The sequence below is a fragment of the Cyanistes caeruleus genome, chromosome 5 (assembly GCF_971803275.1).
Source record: "Cyanistes caeruleus chromosome 5, bCyaCae1.hap1.1, whole genome shotgun sequence".
Taxonomy (NCBI): domain Eukaryota; kingdom Metazoa; phylum Chordata; class Aves; order Passeriformes; family Paridae; genus Cyanistes; species Cyanistes caeruleus.
This window is the reverse complement of record NC_141705.1, coordinates 80,277,152-80,295,176: the sequence shown is the minus strand read 5'-3', so window position 1 is coordinate 80,295,176 and position 18,025 is coordinate 80,277,152. Positions and strand designations below refer to the sequence as shown.

Sequence of the window (18,025 nt, the reverse complement as noted above, 5' to 3'; positions counted from 1 at the left end):
ACCAGAATTTCAGATATTGTGGCTCTTTTCCCGTTGCTTTAGCACATTCCACAGCCGCTCCGTGTGCTCCAGGGGGGCCTGGTGGCCTCGCAGCCAAAGTTACCTGATGGCTTTGGGGAGGATTGGCTAAAATATCAGCAGGTGAGTGCCTTTGTGGGGAAGATTTACATGCCTGAACTCACATTTGCAGTTCTTCTTCCTGCAGTAGGGTCTAAAGCTTTTTCTTGTGACATCCTAAAATCTTGGTCTGGGTTGGAAAGGGTTTTAAAGCTCGGCTTGTTCCAGCCCCTGCCATGGTCAGGGACACCTTCCACTAGGCCAGGTTGTTCCATAGCACTGGGATTGTTAGTGTGGAGTAGCTGTTTACCAGTCAGGATTGCCATCTGGAGAGTGCCTCTGTTGGCAGAGAAATGAAGAGACCAAAACCCAAAGTCAAAGCTTGTGGTTTAAGTGAGGACGAAAGTGCCCCATGTGCTGAGCCACAGCTCCTTCCCCAGCCTGCTGCCATCCTCCAGAGCATCACCGCATCCCTCCTGCTCCCTGGATCGCTGTCCCCAAGCAGAGACCCCTCTGATGGGGACAATCAGCCTGTGTGGAGGATCTGGGGGTGTGCTGGCAGGCACAGGAGGAGGGCTGTGCTTTCCATCCCATTCCCAGGAGGCAGCTGGCAGAGCAGTGACAGGAAGGTGACAGGCTGCCACCAGGGTTAGGCAGGAATGGGAACGGGAGCAGCAGAGAGAGCAGAAGGCCTGAGCTGTGGAATGCTTCCCACTGCTCTCCCTTCAGAGCCTGCCTGCTTGTCAGGGGGTGGTGAAACCCTAGCAAAGCATCTGTCTGGAATAAACGGGATGGCAAACATCAGTGCCCACAGCAAAATCCTGCTGGATGCTCCCAGCAGTGCCCAGAGTGCCTCAGGGAACACTCGGCAGCCGCAGGGCTGTGTATCCCAGGGTGAAGCCTGGGTGTCAGCTTAGGGTGCACAGAAATTCCTCTGGTTCCCAGTGTGTTATCCTCATTAATCAGGGCTCTTCCATCTGAACTCGACAAGGGTGCTCTCCATCAGATCACTGGATCTAAATTCTGGATGTTTCTGCTGGAGGCACCAGAACAGGACAAATGGTTCTGAGCTAAGCTTTTCCCTTCCTCCCTGTCTCTGAGGGCAGTGGGAGCAGCGTGGTGAGCGTGTGGATTGGAGGTTCTGAGCAGATGGGACAGGGCCTGACCAGCTCCAGGGATGAGACACTGGGCAAAAACAGGGAAGCAGCTGCCTCTGTTATTCCCTCTGTGCCCCACCCCTGGAAGTGTCCAAGGCCGGGTTGGATGGAGCTTGGAGCAACCTGGGATAGTGGCAAGTGTCCCTGCCCATGGCAGGAGCTGGGAACTGGATGGTCTTGAAGGTCCCTTCCAACACAAGCCATCCTGGGATTCCCTCTCAGAAGAGATTTTCTTTCTAAGAGTGGCTGCACAAATGAGGAGAAGTAATTATATTTTCCTAAGAGATAGCCAAATGGCTATCTCTAAGAATAAATATTTACAGAAATGGACAGCTTACAAATAATTCCTAAACACAGAGTAATTGCATAGCAAAATTTATAAATATTTTGAGAATTAATTGCTGTTGCTTCCCAGTAGAGCAGATGGAAAAAATTCTGTTAGAAACATTTCTTCCTTGCTGTCTAAATATATTAAGGAGTTACTCAAGCCTAGGAATGCTGAGGGCTTAACGTGTGTTACTGGTTTTTCCCTTTTCCTGCCTGCCCTGAAGAATTAAACCAGAATCCATCTTTACATTTGAACTCATCCCCAAGGAAGCGTCAGACTGAGCGAGCTGAGGGCTGTGCTGTGGAAAACACGCCCAAAAACACATATTTTGACCAAATAGTTGAGCTTTGGTGGAAAGAACGAGTGACTGTGGTGGTTCTGCCTTGTCTGAAGCAGCTGAATTGTCAACCCCATGGATTTTTACAGTGCTTAGGTTCTCCCTGTGCTTTGGGAGCGCTGTGTGGGAGATGGTGGAGCCGGAAAGGAGCTGTGGGAGCTGAGGTGGTGGCCAGCACCCTCCTGGGGGGGCTGCAAAGCCCTCGAAATCCCTTGGTGTCCTGAGGTTATGTGGGAATTAGGGATTGGAAGCCTTTGGCCAATTGGTTTCTCTTGTTGCTCTGTGGAAAAGGCTTCAGTGTGCTTTTTCTCCAGGTTTTTGGGGAATGATCATCTGCAAAAGAAAGGAAGCACAAGCACTGCCTGAACTGCAGTCCTTTACAGCAGGGCTCTTGCTGTAGCATCCCTGGGAGTGTCCAAGGTCGGATTGGACAGGGCCTGGAGCAACCTGGGATACTGGAAAGTGTCCCTGCCTCTTTTCCCTTGCTTTAGAAGAGCTGTGTCTCTCCAGAGCCTGGGCTCGTATTCCCATGGTCCCAAGTGTGTCTGTCTCCTTTAGAGCAGAACTCCGTTCCCGTGGCCTGGGGAGAAGTCCTGGCTGCTGGAGCTAATGGGATTGGAATCGCCCCTGTGCTCGGGGCTGAGCGGCGCTTTGTCTCCTCCGGGGCTTTGTTCCGGCTCATCCCGTCCTCGGGATGGCTCGGAGCTGGCAGGGCCACCCGTGCTCACGTCCCTGCAGGGATTGTCTCTGCAGTCAGAGTCAGGGAGCAAAGCAGGTTCAATCTGCCAGCCCTCCACTCTGAGACTTAAATTGACAGCGGGATTCAAACAAGGAATATTCTTCATGCCACTTAGCCCTGCTGCAGAACTCATCATTCCATAGGGAAAAGAAGTGATAGCGTGCAAAAATCCTATCCTTACCTTGTGAGTGAAGGCTTCCCGTTCATCTCCCTCGCTTGCTGTTTGTTTCCACGTCCTCCTGGAGGGGCTGTTTTATCTGTCAAGGGAGGAAAAAAAAATATTCAGCGTGTTTCAAATAACCTCCATCAAATTAGAAGCTGAGTGGGAAGCGTTCCCACAAATGTCCCTTGGAATTTATAAAAGGCTGGACATCAAAAATGATGGAATTATTGAAGGTTTTATTTTTTCTGGCTGGAACAACAGGAGGTAAATCAGGGGAACGAGGCGATGTCTTCCGAGCGTCTGGATCCAAAGCTCTGGCAATTTTGGGAGCGTGTGTATGGCAGAGCCTGTCTCCATTTCCCTTTCATTCCCAGAGTGCAGATCGCTCTCCCTGTGTGCTGGGGAGTCAGCAGACTGACGTGTGCCAGGGAAACATTTACAGAACCAAGTATTCCAGTGCCCAAAATGATTCCGAAATCGGCCCCGCCGCAAACTGCCGCGAATGGGAATCGTCTGTGGCCCGAGGGGATCCGTCGGGAGCAGAGCCACGGGACAGGGAGTGGGGAATCTGGGGTGTGCCTGACAAAAAAGAGAAGGACAGTCAGCGATCCAACCCTCTCCTGGGCTTCATGGTTTCCTTCCTCCCTGTCAGGGTGCTGAGGCCGTGGCACTGAGTGCTTGGGGGAGCTGTGGCTGCCCTTGGATCCCTGGAAGTGTCCGAGGCCAGGTTGGATGGGGCTTGGGAGCAACCTGGGATAGTGGGAGGTGTCACTGCCCAAGGCAGAGGGTTGGGACTGGACCAAATTTCAGGTCCCTTCCAACCCAAGCCATTGCAGGATTCTGTGGCTGGGCATTGCCTGCCACCTGGAAGCCCCGCTGGTCTCAGGCTGTGGGAGCACGAGGGGATCCCCCAGGCTCTGCTCACGGGAGCTGAGGGAGCTGGTTTTATTCAGGGAGCAATCCACCCCTCTCAATGCTGACACATCCAGCAGCATCCTGCAGGGATGGCAGGCTCTTCCCTGTTCCCTTGGAACGGTGCTCAGCTGCTCTCTGTCCCAGGTTACCTTTGCAGCTCCTCGGGAGTTGGGATTTTTGGTGCAGTCCCCGATTTGCCGGGTGACAGCTCGGTTGTGTTCGGACCTTGGCGGCTTTCCCTCGGCTCAGGTGTCACTGTGGGATGCTGGCAGCGCTTTCCTGCTGCTGGATCTGTTCGGGGAGGCCTCGGGGACAAAAGTACCTTGGGAGATAAGGTCAGTGTGGGTTGTGAAGTGCCCAAAAGGAGGAAGCTTGGTGAGAGATTCGGGGAGCTCTTTTTCAGGCGTGCTTTATCAGGATCCGGAGGAGCCCGTGTGATCTCACCCCGCTCTCCCAGGCTCTGGCCGAGGCAGATGGTGTTTGGATGGGGGTGGGAAACGAGAGCCCCGGAGCTGGGCGGGTGCTGCTGTTCCAGCTGTAAATCTCCCGGTGCTTGACTCCATCCGATTGCTCTTGGGATGCACAAGCACAGCTGAGCTGGCAGCACCTGGCTGCCTTCAGTGAGGAGGCTAAAACAGGGTTTATGGTTTCTCCTCGGTGGGTGGAGGGTGTCAGAGGGTGCTAAAAAACCAAAACCCCGTGGGGATGTCCCTCTGGCAGGAGGACACCAGATGCTGCAGCTCTTTCTTGCAGAAAGGAAGGGATATAATAGCTGGTTAGAGGGAAAATTCATGTGCAAACCTCCATTCTTTTTTCCCAGAGAATCATCTTTGTTTTCCAGAAGAGCTCCCGGTTCAGGTAGGCGTTAAACCACCCACAGTGGGGGATGTGGCTCTGCCCAGCACCTCCTGTTTGCTCCCTGGGCAGACAAGAACTAACCCTGGGAATTGGGAGGGATGAGAGACAAATGACTGGGCCACAGAGGAAAGGGAGGAGAAAGAGCAGTACGAGTTCCTTGCTCACCACCGCTGCGTTGATCGCTTATTAAATTACATCCATTGTGTGATCTGAAAGAACTCCTCTTATCTCGACAGCCATCGGGATGGAAACAATAATAAAACTCTGCTGACAGGAGCCACAAAGGTGACTTTGTTTCCAGAGCCCCTCTTCCAGTTTCTGCTGGATCAGAGAGCAAACAAACCCGAGGAAGTTCTCGCCGGGCCGGTGCAGGGAGAGGAGGAGAGTGGTAAATGCTGGGTTTGGTTTTGGCTCACTGCTGGAGGACAAAAGGGGATTTAAGAGCAGGTTCTGGGTCTGCCCAGCCCGCAGGAGCTGAGGCAGGGAGGGTGACTTGGAGGCTCGGTGCTGCTCCCAGCTCCTGGGATTGATGAGGATTCGGGCACGGCACCGCCCCATCTCCCCCCAGCGCTGCTGCCAAAAGGCTCTGCAGCATCCCAGTAAAAAATGCAGTTTTGTGGATGTTTCTGGGTGTGAACAGAGGCTTCCAGGGGGCTGTGTGGGGCTCCTGCTTTCCTCACAGAGATGGAGGTGAGTAGGGAGAGCAGGACCCCCTCTGTAGCTGTGCAGCATCTCTGGGTGCTTCATTGCAGGTCCTGACTCGGTACGAGACATTTTATAATGAGATTAGCAGGTGGCCCTACAAGAGCAAAGCCTCCTACCCGGCACCACGGAATTAATCCATAAAAAATAAAGGCAGGTTCTCTCCTTGGCAGCTTATAAGTATTCCAGACACTGCAGTGGCACAGGCTTTATGACAGCTTTGAGCTTAAGGACTTAAAAAAAATTTAAAAACCTATATTCAGTCATTTAATTCTAATTAATTCATTATCCAGGAATCTTCTTTGGATTGCAGCTCGTAGCCACAATATTTCTCTGGATTTCTTAGGGATTTCTTTTTTTTTTTTTTCTTTTTTTCCCCCCCTCAAGCTTTGCTGCCTTATTTGTGGGCAGGTGAGGAGTGCAGAGGTAGATTTGTGGGCCTCAGGTTGTGTGTGTATATCCGTGGCAGCTCTGCCCTGAAGCATGAATTGATTTTAGGAGGGAAAATGCTGCTCCCAGGGGCTCTCTGAGAGTCCCCTGGGTACTTTGAGCCCTCTCCTCTCGCAGGTCAGCAGGGGGAAAGCTGTGGATGGCTTTGTAATCCTGGTGACACTGCCCAGGAAGCCAATTCCCAAGGCTGGGATGGAAAAATGGGGTTGTTTTATTGCTTTGGGGGTTTTTCAATGCATTTATATGATCTGGGGAGTGATGTGTGCACGAGTCAGGAGGGAAATGATCCAGCTGTGCCCTGCCTGGAGCTGCTGCTGAAGAAATGAGCAAGGTGGCACTGTGGGGCTGTTCACCCGGGGTGCCTGATCCTGCCAGGGAGGGGGAAAGGTGAGTCCCTGCTTTACTGCTGCCTCCCTCCCTCCCTTGCCTGAGGTGGAGTTAAAATACTCAGTTAAATTAAAATTTAAAAAAAAAGGAAGCCAAGGCATTTGAACCTGAATAAATTCAGTCAGGGGAGAAAACACAGTTCCTTGCTGCTGGGTGAGTATTGAAACTCCGAAAGGTGGGACGCAGGAGGTAGAAAAGATGTCCTGTTCCATCAGCCCAGAGCTCTGTCTTCCCTAAATATCCCACCTCTGCCTGCATCAAAGGGGCTTCCAACCAAAGCACCAAGCCTGTGACAGCAGTAAAAGGCAGGCACCCACGGGGAGCTCTTCCCAATGGTTTCACAGCCGGCTAATCCGTATTTCACGACAGACACGTTGCCTTTATTTGTTGTTTCTACACCAGCCGGGATCCTTGGATGCGGTTTTGACGCCAGCACAAGGATACAGGAGCTGGGGGATCGATAGGAAAAGCTTCTTCAGGTGTATTGATTACCCAGAAAGGGACGGCGATAAATTTTTTGTGTGTTCCCACTTGGTCTCTGAGCCTGTTAAAAGGAAAGAAATGCCCTGTTTTCCTCTCTATTTCTCTCTTCTGAGAAGCTGTGGGGGAAAAAAAAAAGCCATGGCAAGAGCTTGGGGATGTCGAGCTTTATTTTATTTTTTAGAGAGTGGGCAAATGTAATATATTTATTTTTTGACCTCTTGTCCTCTTTTCCTGTCTTGGGAGCAGAGAAAACAAGGATGACAGCTAAAAGGGAAGAAACAGGAAAAGCTAAACAGGAAAAAAACCCAAGCCCCAACCCTGAGAAGACAGCTCCTGACATCCTTCTATTAATCTAATCAGAATTTGGTTTAGTATTGAATTATTGGAAAAAATGAATTGGATTACTTTTCATTGATATGGAAAGTGGGAGCTGCGTTCCAGGGGCTCCGTAGTGCCGGGATTTAACCTCACTCTGGCAAACACCCGACACCTGGCCTTGGCACAACTTCTCCCACTAAAAATTCCGGGTGTGCTCAGCATATTCTGCAATTAGGCAGGCAGGAAGGCTGCCCCTCAAGGACACCCATCCCTGTTTATCTCCTGAGGTAGTGCTGGAGCTGGGGTTGTCTCCATCAGCAGGCGCCTCCCGCCTTCTGGAAAAGCTCGGTGAGAAGTGAGTGAAACGAGTGAGGTACTCCAGCTCGATACCTGGAATTAAATGTGTTTATTTGAGCTGATGTTGGAAGGTGTGGGGATGGGGCTGGTGCTGGAGAATAGAACTGTGAGAATTCTGGAACTGCAGGATTCTGTGGGATCATTCCACCCCCCGATTTCCTCCAAACCCACCAAAACTGCCCAAACAGAACACTGGAGCTCAGACACAAAATACACCTGCGAGTTCATGAGCTCATTTTTACCTTAAATTCTTGGTTCTCCAGGTGTTCCCTGGAATCATCTTGGCAGAGGGCAGGTTTCCTTCTGGTAGCTGATGCTGGCAGCTTGCAAGATGATTATTAAGACACAGCTGGGGAAAAAAGATCTCCAAATAATGTCATCACCAGTGCTGCCAGGGCTGTTTTTGCTTTTGTTTTGCTGGGTGTTTTTGAGGAGCAGCCTTTTGCTGTAATGTTGTTTTATGGGTTTGTTGGGTGTTTTTTTTTTTGCTTATTTTGCCTTTTTTCCAAGTGATTTACGAATGTCTCTGTCACGGTTTCATCCCTTCTGGAGGAGCTTTGTTTTTGTGAAGAGGCTGCAGCGTGTCAGAATCAAGTGCAAATAGCCACTTCAAGGCTCTAACAAGTTCTGTGCCACTAAGAGCCTTTGATTCCTGCATTTAATTATGTCACATTGGATTAGGATAATCCTATTCCTCCTTGTTTCTCCAACTCGGTTTTCCATACTTAACTTGCACTTAATTAAAAGTGCCTCCTTTGCTGCTGGGCTGGGAGGGAAATGAAGGCTGACACACGAGGGGACTTTGCACTGGAGGCGTCTCATTTTTAACCTGTCATCCTCTGCACCTATAGACAGGTTTATCCCACTTTTCCTTCTTCCCTTGCCTGAAGAAATACTCAAGCCCAAAAAGCACCAAAAGGTTACTTTGGGAATTGGCTGTTAAACATTTGCAGGGTACTCCGAGGTGCGAGGACAGGAGAAGTTCAATTTGGTGCTAATTTCTGGTGAAATTTGGCTAAACCTCCGCTCATGTCTTGGCAGAGCTTTCCCCACCTCCCCTCTTTCTTTTGATATTCGTGTTTGGACTTGACCATCTTAAAGGATTCCCCAATTCCATGATTTTATCAGAGCAATGAATTGGGGATTTTCACCCACCAGCAGGAAATGCTGCTTGGAGACAAAGCAAAGCAAATTTGGGGCTCTAGATACAATGATTGAATTTTGAGCTGGCAGCTGCTTTGAGGCACAATGCCTGATTTTGAGATCTGTTTTATTCACCTCTGGCTTCTTTGGGTAACTCTCAGCTCCAGCAGCTGAGGAAGTTGGTTAGGATTTTCCGAGCACCTGCTCTTATTTCCGGCCCTTATCGCCGTATTTCAGCTTTGCTCCATTCAGTGGAGCGGGTTTTCCTGCCTGGTCTGTGGCTCAAGACCCTGGAGTCATCCTGGATTCTTGGGATCAGCCAAAGGATTTTAGGGCATTACGCTTCTTATTCCTGAAGCGGCGATTTGGGATTTTGGAGATTAAGGCGGCTTTTTCCTTTGATCCCTATTTTCTCCTTCAATCCCTATTTTCTCCTTCCTGTGGTGCCAGAAGTGCAGATCTGGACCTGAACCTCCTCTGCCCTGGCTGTCCCTACAGCCATGCAGCTCCATTTTCCTCCTCCCAGCTTTTCCAGAGGCTCCTCCTAAGCGTTTCCAGCCCGGTCTGGGGATCCGGCCGTGGTGCTGGTTGTCGTCCTTGCTCCGGCGGATGAGGGAAAGTGTTTAAACTCTGTCACTGTAATAGGATTAGGCTTTTAAACCCTGAATGATTCCAGCTCCAGAGCAGCATTTTGAGATCAGGTTTGGTTTCCCACGGCTTTTGATTATTTTGGGAAGCTGGCGAGCGAGGGTGCGATTCGCCGCGCTAATTGCGGTGAGGCGCGCACGGCGGAGGCCCTGCGCCCGAAAGGGGTGAGGGGGAGCTTTGGCTTTCCCAGGGAGCCAAAAAAAACCCCCAAAACCCCTCTGTGAGCTCTCAGGTGGGTCAGCACTTCCAGGGTTGTCCTTGTCCGTGGGTGATGGTGTGGGGCACTCCAGGAGCTCCCACAGCGGTGGGGAGTCCTGGTGAAGCTGTGCCAGGCTGGTTTGGCTTCCAGCAGCTGCAAAGCACCTCCAGCGCTCCTCCAGCTTTTAGTAACGCCAAGTATTTGAAGCTGGGAGTTGCTCCCGTGCTCCAGGCCCTGCAGAGGCACCTCTTGAGGCAAGACATCCAATCCCTGAGCTGCTGAATTCCTTTGGGTGAGGACTCATTCTTTGCGCCGCTGCCAATTTTCTCCTACTCTCGCTTGCTAAAATAATACATCGCAGTCACCTCTTAAATTAGACACAAACTTAACCCTCTGCCAGAGTTCAGGAAACCTGGGTGCTGTGAGGAGAGACTGGAATGTGCCTTTTAATTTGGGAAATACCACAGGGTCTCAGGTCAGCCAGCTGGATTTTACAGGGCGATTCATGGGATCCCAGACAGGTTTGGCTTGGAAGGGACCCCAGAGAGCATCTCGTGGGCTTGCTTTTCCTCAAATGGTTTGTTAGGAATCCCAACTTGCTTTTCCATAGGCAAAATTGTGTCTCTGAAGAGGTGCTTTCTCCTTCAGGGGTGTGCTACTGATTTTCTATCCCCTGTTTTCAGCAGTTTCTCCCTGGATTTACAGTCTCCTCTCCATCCACACGTCTCGGAGCGCGGCGATGGCTCTCGGCGGCGCAGCAGAACCGTTCTGGTGCCAAACTGGATCTCCAGGCTTCCCCCTCAGGTGATGCCAGCCCTCTGTAATCCTGACCCAAGGAACTGCAGAGTTTTCCCTATGCCCCTTTATTCCACAGGAGGATGGTGTCCTCCACAATTCATTGGAAAAACAACAAAGCTGCGAAGGAATAAATTATTGAGGCCTTTAATCAACAGGTGGCAAATGGGAAAGGCAGCCAAAAGGAAAGGGAATTATCTGTGGGCAAAACAGAGTCATTTTAAATGGGCACTAAGCTCTGTAATTCAAGCTGCAAGAGAGCAAAACTTAACACTGGAAGGAAACCAGAAAAGGGATGTACTTAAGGTTGGACACTTATGAAAGGAGCTTTATTGCACTTTACCAAATTTTATAGTGTCTTCGTTGTGTCACTGTTAAGTGTCCAGAATTATTATTCTTTAATGTGTAAAATAAAAATGTGTTTAATGTGCCAGCATTAAATAGGTCTGTGGCAAAGTCAAGCCTGGGAGGGATATTTCTACTTTAGCACCCAGCATTTTGTCAAATAATGTTTTATGAAAAAAAGAAACCCAAATTTCTGAGAGCTGGAGTTTTCAGACTGTCAGAGCTGTAAAAGCAGTGGAGTCTTTGTGTGAATTTTCTGAACACAGCTGGGATTTCCAAGAGGACACACAGTTCTCTTCCTTAGGGATTTCTCTGCAAACAAAGATCTGAAGCTAAAATATTTTCCTGGTTCCTGCCTCTGTTCTAAGCCCACTCATGGACTCACCGTGCACAATTCACCTGATTAGCAGTTGGCACTTGGGGTTCATGAAAATATGGAGCTATTTTGGGAAAAAAGGATCTGCAGCCCTCCAGGAATGGAGATTTAGGATCCACACTAAAACCTTCAGCTGCCAAGCAGGCTCCTGTGGTAATAAAAATCCTCTCTTGTACAGATGTTTTGCACAGGATGTCACCAACATAAAACACGTCTGTCAAAATTTTATGTCTTTGCTTGTCCCATGTGGGAGGAGGGAAGAAACCTGCTTGTCATGAGATGGGCTTGAGAAAGAATGTGACAGCGTGGTCTGTGTTAAAGCCCTGACACGACACCTTCCCACAGCAATCCAGGCAAGCCTCCAAATGTTTCTTCTTCTGCCACACTTGTACCAGGGAGGGAAATAAAAGAGGTGGCTTCCTGGCTGTGCGTGTGACCTTTGGAGAAATGAGTTTCAGTGCTGTGCTGAGGTCTGTGTCCGTTCTGATCGTCCTGGCTGCTTTGGATTGCCTCCCTGTCCCTTCCTGAGCTTTCAGGCCCAGGTATCGGATCATATCTTTTAAGAAGATTGAAGGGAATTAAGTCTCCAGGCTCAACTCTCCTTTTCCAAGCAGCTGACAAATTTGAGTGTGTTCTGTGTGGCAGTTACTGGAAATAGCTGAAGTCTGCGGAGGGTGAGCCAGGATCCATAAAAATGTTCTTCCTACTTAGGATGACAATTTATAATTTAACTGCAGCTCCCCAGCCTAATGATGGCAGATTTACACGCAGCGCCCTCCAGCTCTGCCGTGCTTTATGGCCAAGGAACTTCCCTGCGTGGCTTCTGGGCATTGGAACAGTGGGGAAAGTGTGGGAATAAAGCAGGGAAAGCACATCCAGGAGATCCTCAGCACATTGTCTTTGTTAACTGGGATAACTTAAAAGTGATTGAAGCGTGTATGGTCCAGGAAATGCAAGGTGTGGTTTTCTTGGGAGATCTGCAGTTTTCCTCTCTGGAAGCAGGGAGCAGAAGTTAGCCAGGGAAAGAATTCAGCTGGGATTGAAATTTGCAGGTGGATGAATAGATGTTGATGATGAGAAGTAGCCCCAAGGAGTGTGGGTGAGTAGGCAAAGCACAAAGGGGAAGCAGGCTGCGGCACTTCCTTGAGATGAGAGAAGAGAGAGAACCCAAAATCTAAGACAGAAAACTTTCTGCTAAAATAAAAAGTTACCCAAAAGGCGATTCTGTTCTGTTTTTATATTTTATTTTTAGGTCAGATTGCTTATGAAATTTTAAACGCTTCACGTTGCAGAACAATTTCTCTTTGCTTGCTCGGTGTGATTACACAGAGCTCTGCAGGAAGATGTGCTGCAGCTACAATGTCATTAAATAACGTTTTTCTGTTTTTATTCTCTCCTTCAGCAGAATATTTAATTGTCACCGATGCTGATGGGAATTGCGTGCCTTTGGAGGGCGTGCAGATTTAATATGGAGATCATTCCCCAGCCAAGGCAAACAGGGTGAAAGACACACACAGAGAATTAAAGACAAACTGTAAATAAATATCTGCCTCAGAGCAAGTTCTGTAAAAACAGAGCATCCAGCTCTTCCTTGCAGCTCAGCTCCTCCTCTGAAGGGAAGCAGAATTACCAGACAGGGGATGTGTGTTGCAGATAAGTTCTGCCAGACAGCAGAACATCCACCAGACTCAGAGAGGCAGCAAGCACAAAGTCAATTGAACGGCTTGCAATTATCTCCCAAATTATAAACCTCACTCTTCAAGCCCCACAGCATTTTATGGAATTGCAGCTTGGATTGAGAAATCCCACCCCACCCTGCCTGACCTTCCCCTGGCCAAGAGAACTCTGAGAAGCGCCTGGGATGACTCTGTACCCACCAGCCCATAAAGCCAGCTGACCCTCTGCAACAGGCACAGATTTGGGTGTTAATGTGTCACATTCCCAAAGAAATTCCCAAAGGAATCTGGCCTGGGTGTGCTCAGAGGGAGCTGCAGCAGGACAAACGGCTTGGCAAACCCGAAGTGACGGATACGGGTTTATTGAGATGTTTTAAATGTTTTCCTCCCCACCCAGCAGCTGCAGCTGAGTGAAATGCAAATATCAATCTGGTTTCCTGGGAAGACTTTAATTCCTCATGAGCGGAAATAGGAGTATAAATTATATACAGAATTAATTTCTGCCTTTCTATAAATCAGTTTCTGACTGGGGTTTGGATATTTACAGGCCTGACAAAGAGCTGAGCCTCTCTCCCAGAGCCCACACAGAAAAAACTCCTTCCACAAACTCATCACCTCACAAGTTTGATTGGTGCTTTCAGGTTTCCAGGTTCCAGGGGGTGGGAATAGTCTGATTGATGAATTTTGTGGAAATAGTAAATTTTTGGAAGAATTCTGCTATTGCTTTATTAAATAAGGCTGGGGCAGGAAACTTGCCTGGGTGTGGAAAGCCTGATGGAAAGCCAGTTGATTTTTAGGGCCTACAAAACAGACTAAGACTCCTAAAATGCTTTGAAGATTTTACCTACCTTTCAAATTTTTTTCTAAGCACCAGGCAGACCTGGAAGAAAAAGCCAAAACTTGTGGTGAGATATCTGTAATGTCATTTCTGCTTTGCTCAATGATAGAAGCTCTCAGGAGGTGGAATTTGCTCTTCTGGAAGGTTCGTAGAAAGGATCCTTGGCTCTGGTGTGATTTAACCTCACTCTGACATGGATCGGTAAAACAAATGAATATTTTATAATAAAAAAATAGAAGCATTATGAGATTGTAGGGAGGGGAAAAAAGATCTGTCTTGTACTTTTGAGTGCACAGTTTGAGGAACTTGCAACAGCTGGAATCAGGGCCTTTTAGGATTCCTCAAACCGAGCAAAAGGAAATAATTTTTAATTGGGGCAAGAGTTTGCTTGGGGCTGCAGCATCTCCCGTGGGGTGCAGGCCCAGAAATGTGTGTAACAAATACTGAAGGGTCAGACTTGCCTGGGTCCATGTGCCCTGCCTGGGAGGAAGAGGAGGACGAAGAGGAGGAGGAGGAGGTCAGTGGCACTGCCAGGAATTCCCACATTTTTGGGGCTGCTGGCTGAGGGCGGATGGAAGCCTCGGGGAGAGGCTGAGGCAGGAGGAGCTGGGAAGGTGCACGATTTGAAATAGATGGCAGAGGCTGATGAAGAGCAGATTTTGGCTCAGGAGATGGGAAAGAGGGTTTAAGGAAAGAAGCCAAGCTCTCTCTGTAATACACCATCAGAAGTGTTTATTCTGCGGCAGTGAGAAGAACCGATAATCAGGTGTGTGCACATCAATTATTTAAAACAATTCCAGCAAATACAGCCCTTGACCCCCCCTCACCCCCCACCCCCCCAACAAAAATACTTTGTGTGATCAAAATTTATTTTGATTCCTTCTGCTTCAACACCAAGTATTTGTTCAACTGGATTTGCTGTCGTCACGTAGGAGGGGAAAGAAAAATTAAAAAACAAAAGAGCTTGGGTAAGACGGTGAAGTTTTTTTCCTCAGCTCTATCAACAGGATGTCCTTTTGTTCTGAAATACTACAGGAATCACAGTAAGTCTTATAAAAGTTATCCAGTCACTGGAGCACTGAACACTTCAGAATCTGTTTCTTGCAAATCCTTACTTCTTTTTGGCAGCTTTTCTAGTTAGGAGAGTGATGGAGAAATCGAGTCCGTGGGCGGGTCCACACCTTTGCAGTCACACTAAAAGGATGAACTGGAAGCACAAAAAGAGAAATAAAGACAGTGTAAGAAATGTTGTCTGAAAGAGAAATTCCTGTCCCATGAACACAGAGTTATTTAAAAGAAATCCCAAACTTAGCCTTATTTAAGCACAATAAAATCAGCCATGTGGCTGCTGCTGATCTATGTAACTCAGATGTCTGGCACTCATAGTCCTGTTAGAAACATCCATTTTAAGCCCATTATAAACATAATTAGTTTCTGATGGGAACTGAGTGCGTGGTTGATATCTCCCCGCTCCCTGGGGTGGCCCAGCAGAGGGAAAATGAGCTCCCCACACCCCATTTGATCCCTTTGCTCAAAGCGGGGAGGGAAAGGAGATGGGGAGGGGGGAAGGAAGAGGAGAAAACGCTCAGCTCCTGCTTTTGTATTCAGGACACATCCCCACTGCCTTATTATCACATCAGAGAGCCTGGACCCATCAGCGCTTTCATTACGCAACCATTTCCTCCCCCAAGAATTTCCAATTCCGCCATTTTAATTTGTTTGGGGGACACTCGGCAGCCTGCTCCCCTATCAGAGAGGAAATTTGGTTTATTAGACAACATCTCGGAGCAGTTAATCCCACAACTTTATTTTAGACCTTGAGAGGTCAATGCATAATTTAGAGGGGTTTGGATTCCGTTCTGATTGCTTCTCGCTGGAAGCCAACCTCAATTATGTGAGCTCAGCTTTGCGAGGGCCAAAGCCTCGCTTTAATTGTCAGATCTGCTGCCACGGACCCTGACTCCTGGGTCTGGCCTGCAGGGTGGCATCCTCGGTGTGCCCAGGCTCCTGGAATCCTCATTTCCAGGGGAATGGGAGCAAACTGCAGCTGCAGCCCCCCTGCAGCGGTAGAACTCCCCCTGAATTACAGCCTGCGGCACGTGAAGGACGGGAATCCTGTGGCTCACAAACAGGAAGGAAGGAGCAGCAGGATCTTTCCCAGCCACAGCCCTCCTGCCACGAATAATTGTTTCATTTTTGCTGCCTTTGTTTTGCTGGCCTGTAAGAATCCCAACAATTATGTGGCCAGGGACATAAAAAGGCATAAAAGCCAAGGAGATGGTTTCCAGACAGTTCACAAAGGCTCCTCTGTCACACGGTGGTCCAGAGAAATTCTCTGCTGATGGGTCCCATTACAAATGGAGGGAATGAAACTTGGGAATACTGTTATTTCATCCTTGTGACACATAAAGAAGTCAATTCAAATGTCAGTTTGCAACAGAACACGAGATCTCGCTGAAATGCGAGGCCCATTCAAACTTAAAAAAATAACAGCGAGCTATAAAAATATCCCGTGTATTTTCAGGACATGGTGCCATTACTGAGCTGAGAGTTGGAGAGACAGACTTCTTTCTAAATAAAAAGCTAAGAACAAGAAAAAAAATTTCTGGATTCTCTAGTGTTTGCCTCATTTCCTTGAAAAGCTCCTGAAACCAACTTCATGTTTATTTAGCTTTTAATCACGAGTTAGTCAGTCCTCTTCAAATTAAAGCTGAGCCAACTTTAATGCATTTTAACAGCTATAATTCTATCAAACGGTCCACTTGGACACTCTTTTCTGCCCAAGCTTCACTTATCCAAAGATCTCATCACTCCAGTCATCTGTGATGTTATCAGTGCTCTAAGATAAGGGAGTGTGAGTTTGTTGGTTGCATAAAAATAGGTGTGTTTACCACTTCCAGGTTTGGGGAATGACCTCCAGACAGGACAAGTAAGGAGTTTCTGCTCAGCCTTGCTGACCTTGCCCCTACAGCTCTGAGAACCAAACACAGTTCCTGCCATGTGTGTGGTAAACCTCCCTTTCATTTCCCTGTGGGCACAGAAAGCAGATGTTTACGTGTGTGGCTGATCTGTACTGGGTAGATATTCAGATATGTAGATATAAATACACGTCACACACGTATATGTGACATGCAGTGGCTGTGTTTGTCCTTTCAACTCCATGGAAGTCTACAGAAGGAGTTTGTGCTTCAGCAGGCTGCAGTTTGTGTCCAAAACATTAAAAAAAAGGCCCAAAAAAGTGATTTTTCTGCAACAGCTTGGCAGGCTCAGACCCTAAATGACTCACCCAGTGTCTGAAGGCTTCAGAGCTCTGCAGACAGAAGCAAAGCCGTCAATATCAGGCGAGCACGCTGCTCACGTGGCCCGCTTGGAATTTAACGGGAAAATCTGAAAACAAATGTGGCAAGAGCCCAGCGGATGACCAACCTCCCAGTCCGGCGAGAGACGTTCCCATCCTTTGCCCGTGTCCTGACAGACTGCAACTTGTCAATCCGAGCTCCATCCGTCCTACACGCGGTTTCTGTGAAGGGAGGAACGCGGCCACGCGCGGATCCCGCTCCGGATCCCGCGTAGCGCCCTGGGCTTTCCTGGGAGCTGACAAAAGGGGTCGACGCTACTCCGCTGGCAGCAGGTGCATAGGAACAGTTGTCGGGTTCGGGTTTGGGGCTTTTTTATTCATTCTCTTATGGTTTCTTGGGTTTGTTTGTTTTTATTTTTGCTGGGAAGAGCGGTGTCCGTGAGGTCCTGTCCTGACGATGCCGAGTGAGCCGGAGGGGGCAGGAATGGGCCTGGCCGGGTCCCCGCCGGTGCTACCTGACCTTCTGCAGCTCCTGCCGCAGCCAGGAGGGCAGCGGCTGCCCCAGCCTGTGCAGCAGCTTGGACAGCTCCACGTTGTGCTCGCGGTAGTAACTGGACAGAAACGCTCGGGACTGGCAGGGGGGAAAAGCAAAGCAAGGTCAGGTTAAAGGAAACCACAGGTGCTCTGCTCCCCCTCTCACGGGGGGCACTCGGGGCTCTCTCTTTCAAAGCTCGAGTTTCTGGTTTTTAAAAAACATCAATCCAGTGAAAATACGACAAATTAAAAAAAAAAAAAAAAAGTGGAAAAAAAAAAGAGGAAGAAAACCGGTGTGTTTCTTTGGGGTCAATATTAAAACTGCTCCCATAAATTTCAAGAAGCCCTTACCTCTTGGTCCATTGGTGGGTATTTCCGACCTTTGCTTTTCCCCAGGCACTTTGTTTTCCCTCCTTCCAATAACTGGCACCAGAAACCTTTCTGAGGGTCAAACCTGTAGAGGATCATATCTTTTAAACAGCCCTGGCTGCAGAAACATCTCCTGGCTACTGAGACATCAGTGTTAGCCCACAGTTACTGCTGCACACACCTCTCTCTAGATGACTGGAATTGTGAGCACAGAGTGGGAAACAGCTTCCCTCTCCCGTGGAAACTCTAGGGATTCATTTTTTTCCCACAGATCTGCCTTGGAAGTGCCTAAAGGCAGGGAATCTTTGTGCTCTAGCTGCACTGGGTAGTTTTTGTTCTGCTTGTGCAGCACATGGGCTGATCTGCAGGTGTCCTAGGGAAGCTCTGGTTGGGTGCTGATGATTTAACCCGCCTGAAAAGTTGGCTGCTCCCTTATCGCTGCATCTAAATACCATTTTCGTTCCTAAGACAGCATTGTAGCGTCAACAGTGTCTCAGCAGCCTTATCTGAGACATGCAATTTGATTGTGATGTCTGAAATGCAGAGATAGAAG

The 18,025-nt window shown here is 48.7% G+C and overlaps 1 protein-coding gene across 4 annotated transcripts in view; it reads right to left on the bottom strand.

Moving 5' to 3' along the window:
• Nucleotides 1-13,981: 13,981 nt before the first annotated feature.
• The window catches only part of LOC111929000 (N-heparan sulfate sulfotransferase 4), a 99,414-nt gene continuing 95,370 nt past the window's right edge, over nt 13,982-18,025 (bottom strand). For all 4 annotated transcript variants that reach the window (XM_086888081.1, XM_086888083.1, XM_086888080.1 and 1 more), the window contains 3 exons: nt 17,455-17,557; nt 16,698-17,200; nt 13,982-14,478 (listed from right to left, as the gene is read on the bottom strand). In XM_086888081.1, the coding sequence (XP_086744207.1) occupies nt 17,081-17,200; nt 17,455-17,557 (223 nt within the window). In that variant the 3' untranslated portion in view covers nt 13,982-14,478; nt 16,698-17,080. The remainder of the gene's footprint in view (nt 14,479-16,697; nt 17,201-17,454; nt 17,558-18,025) is intronic.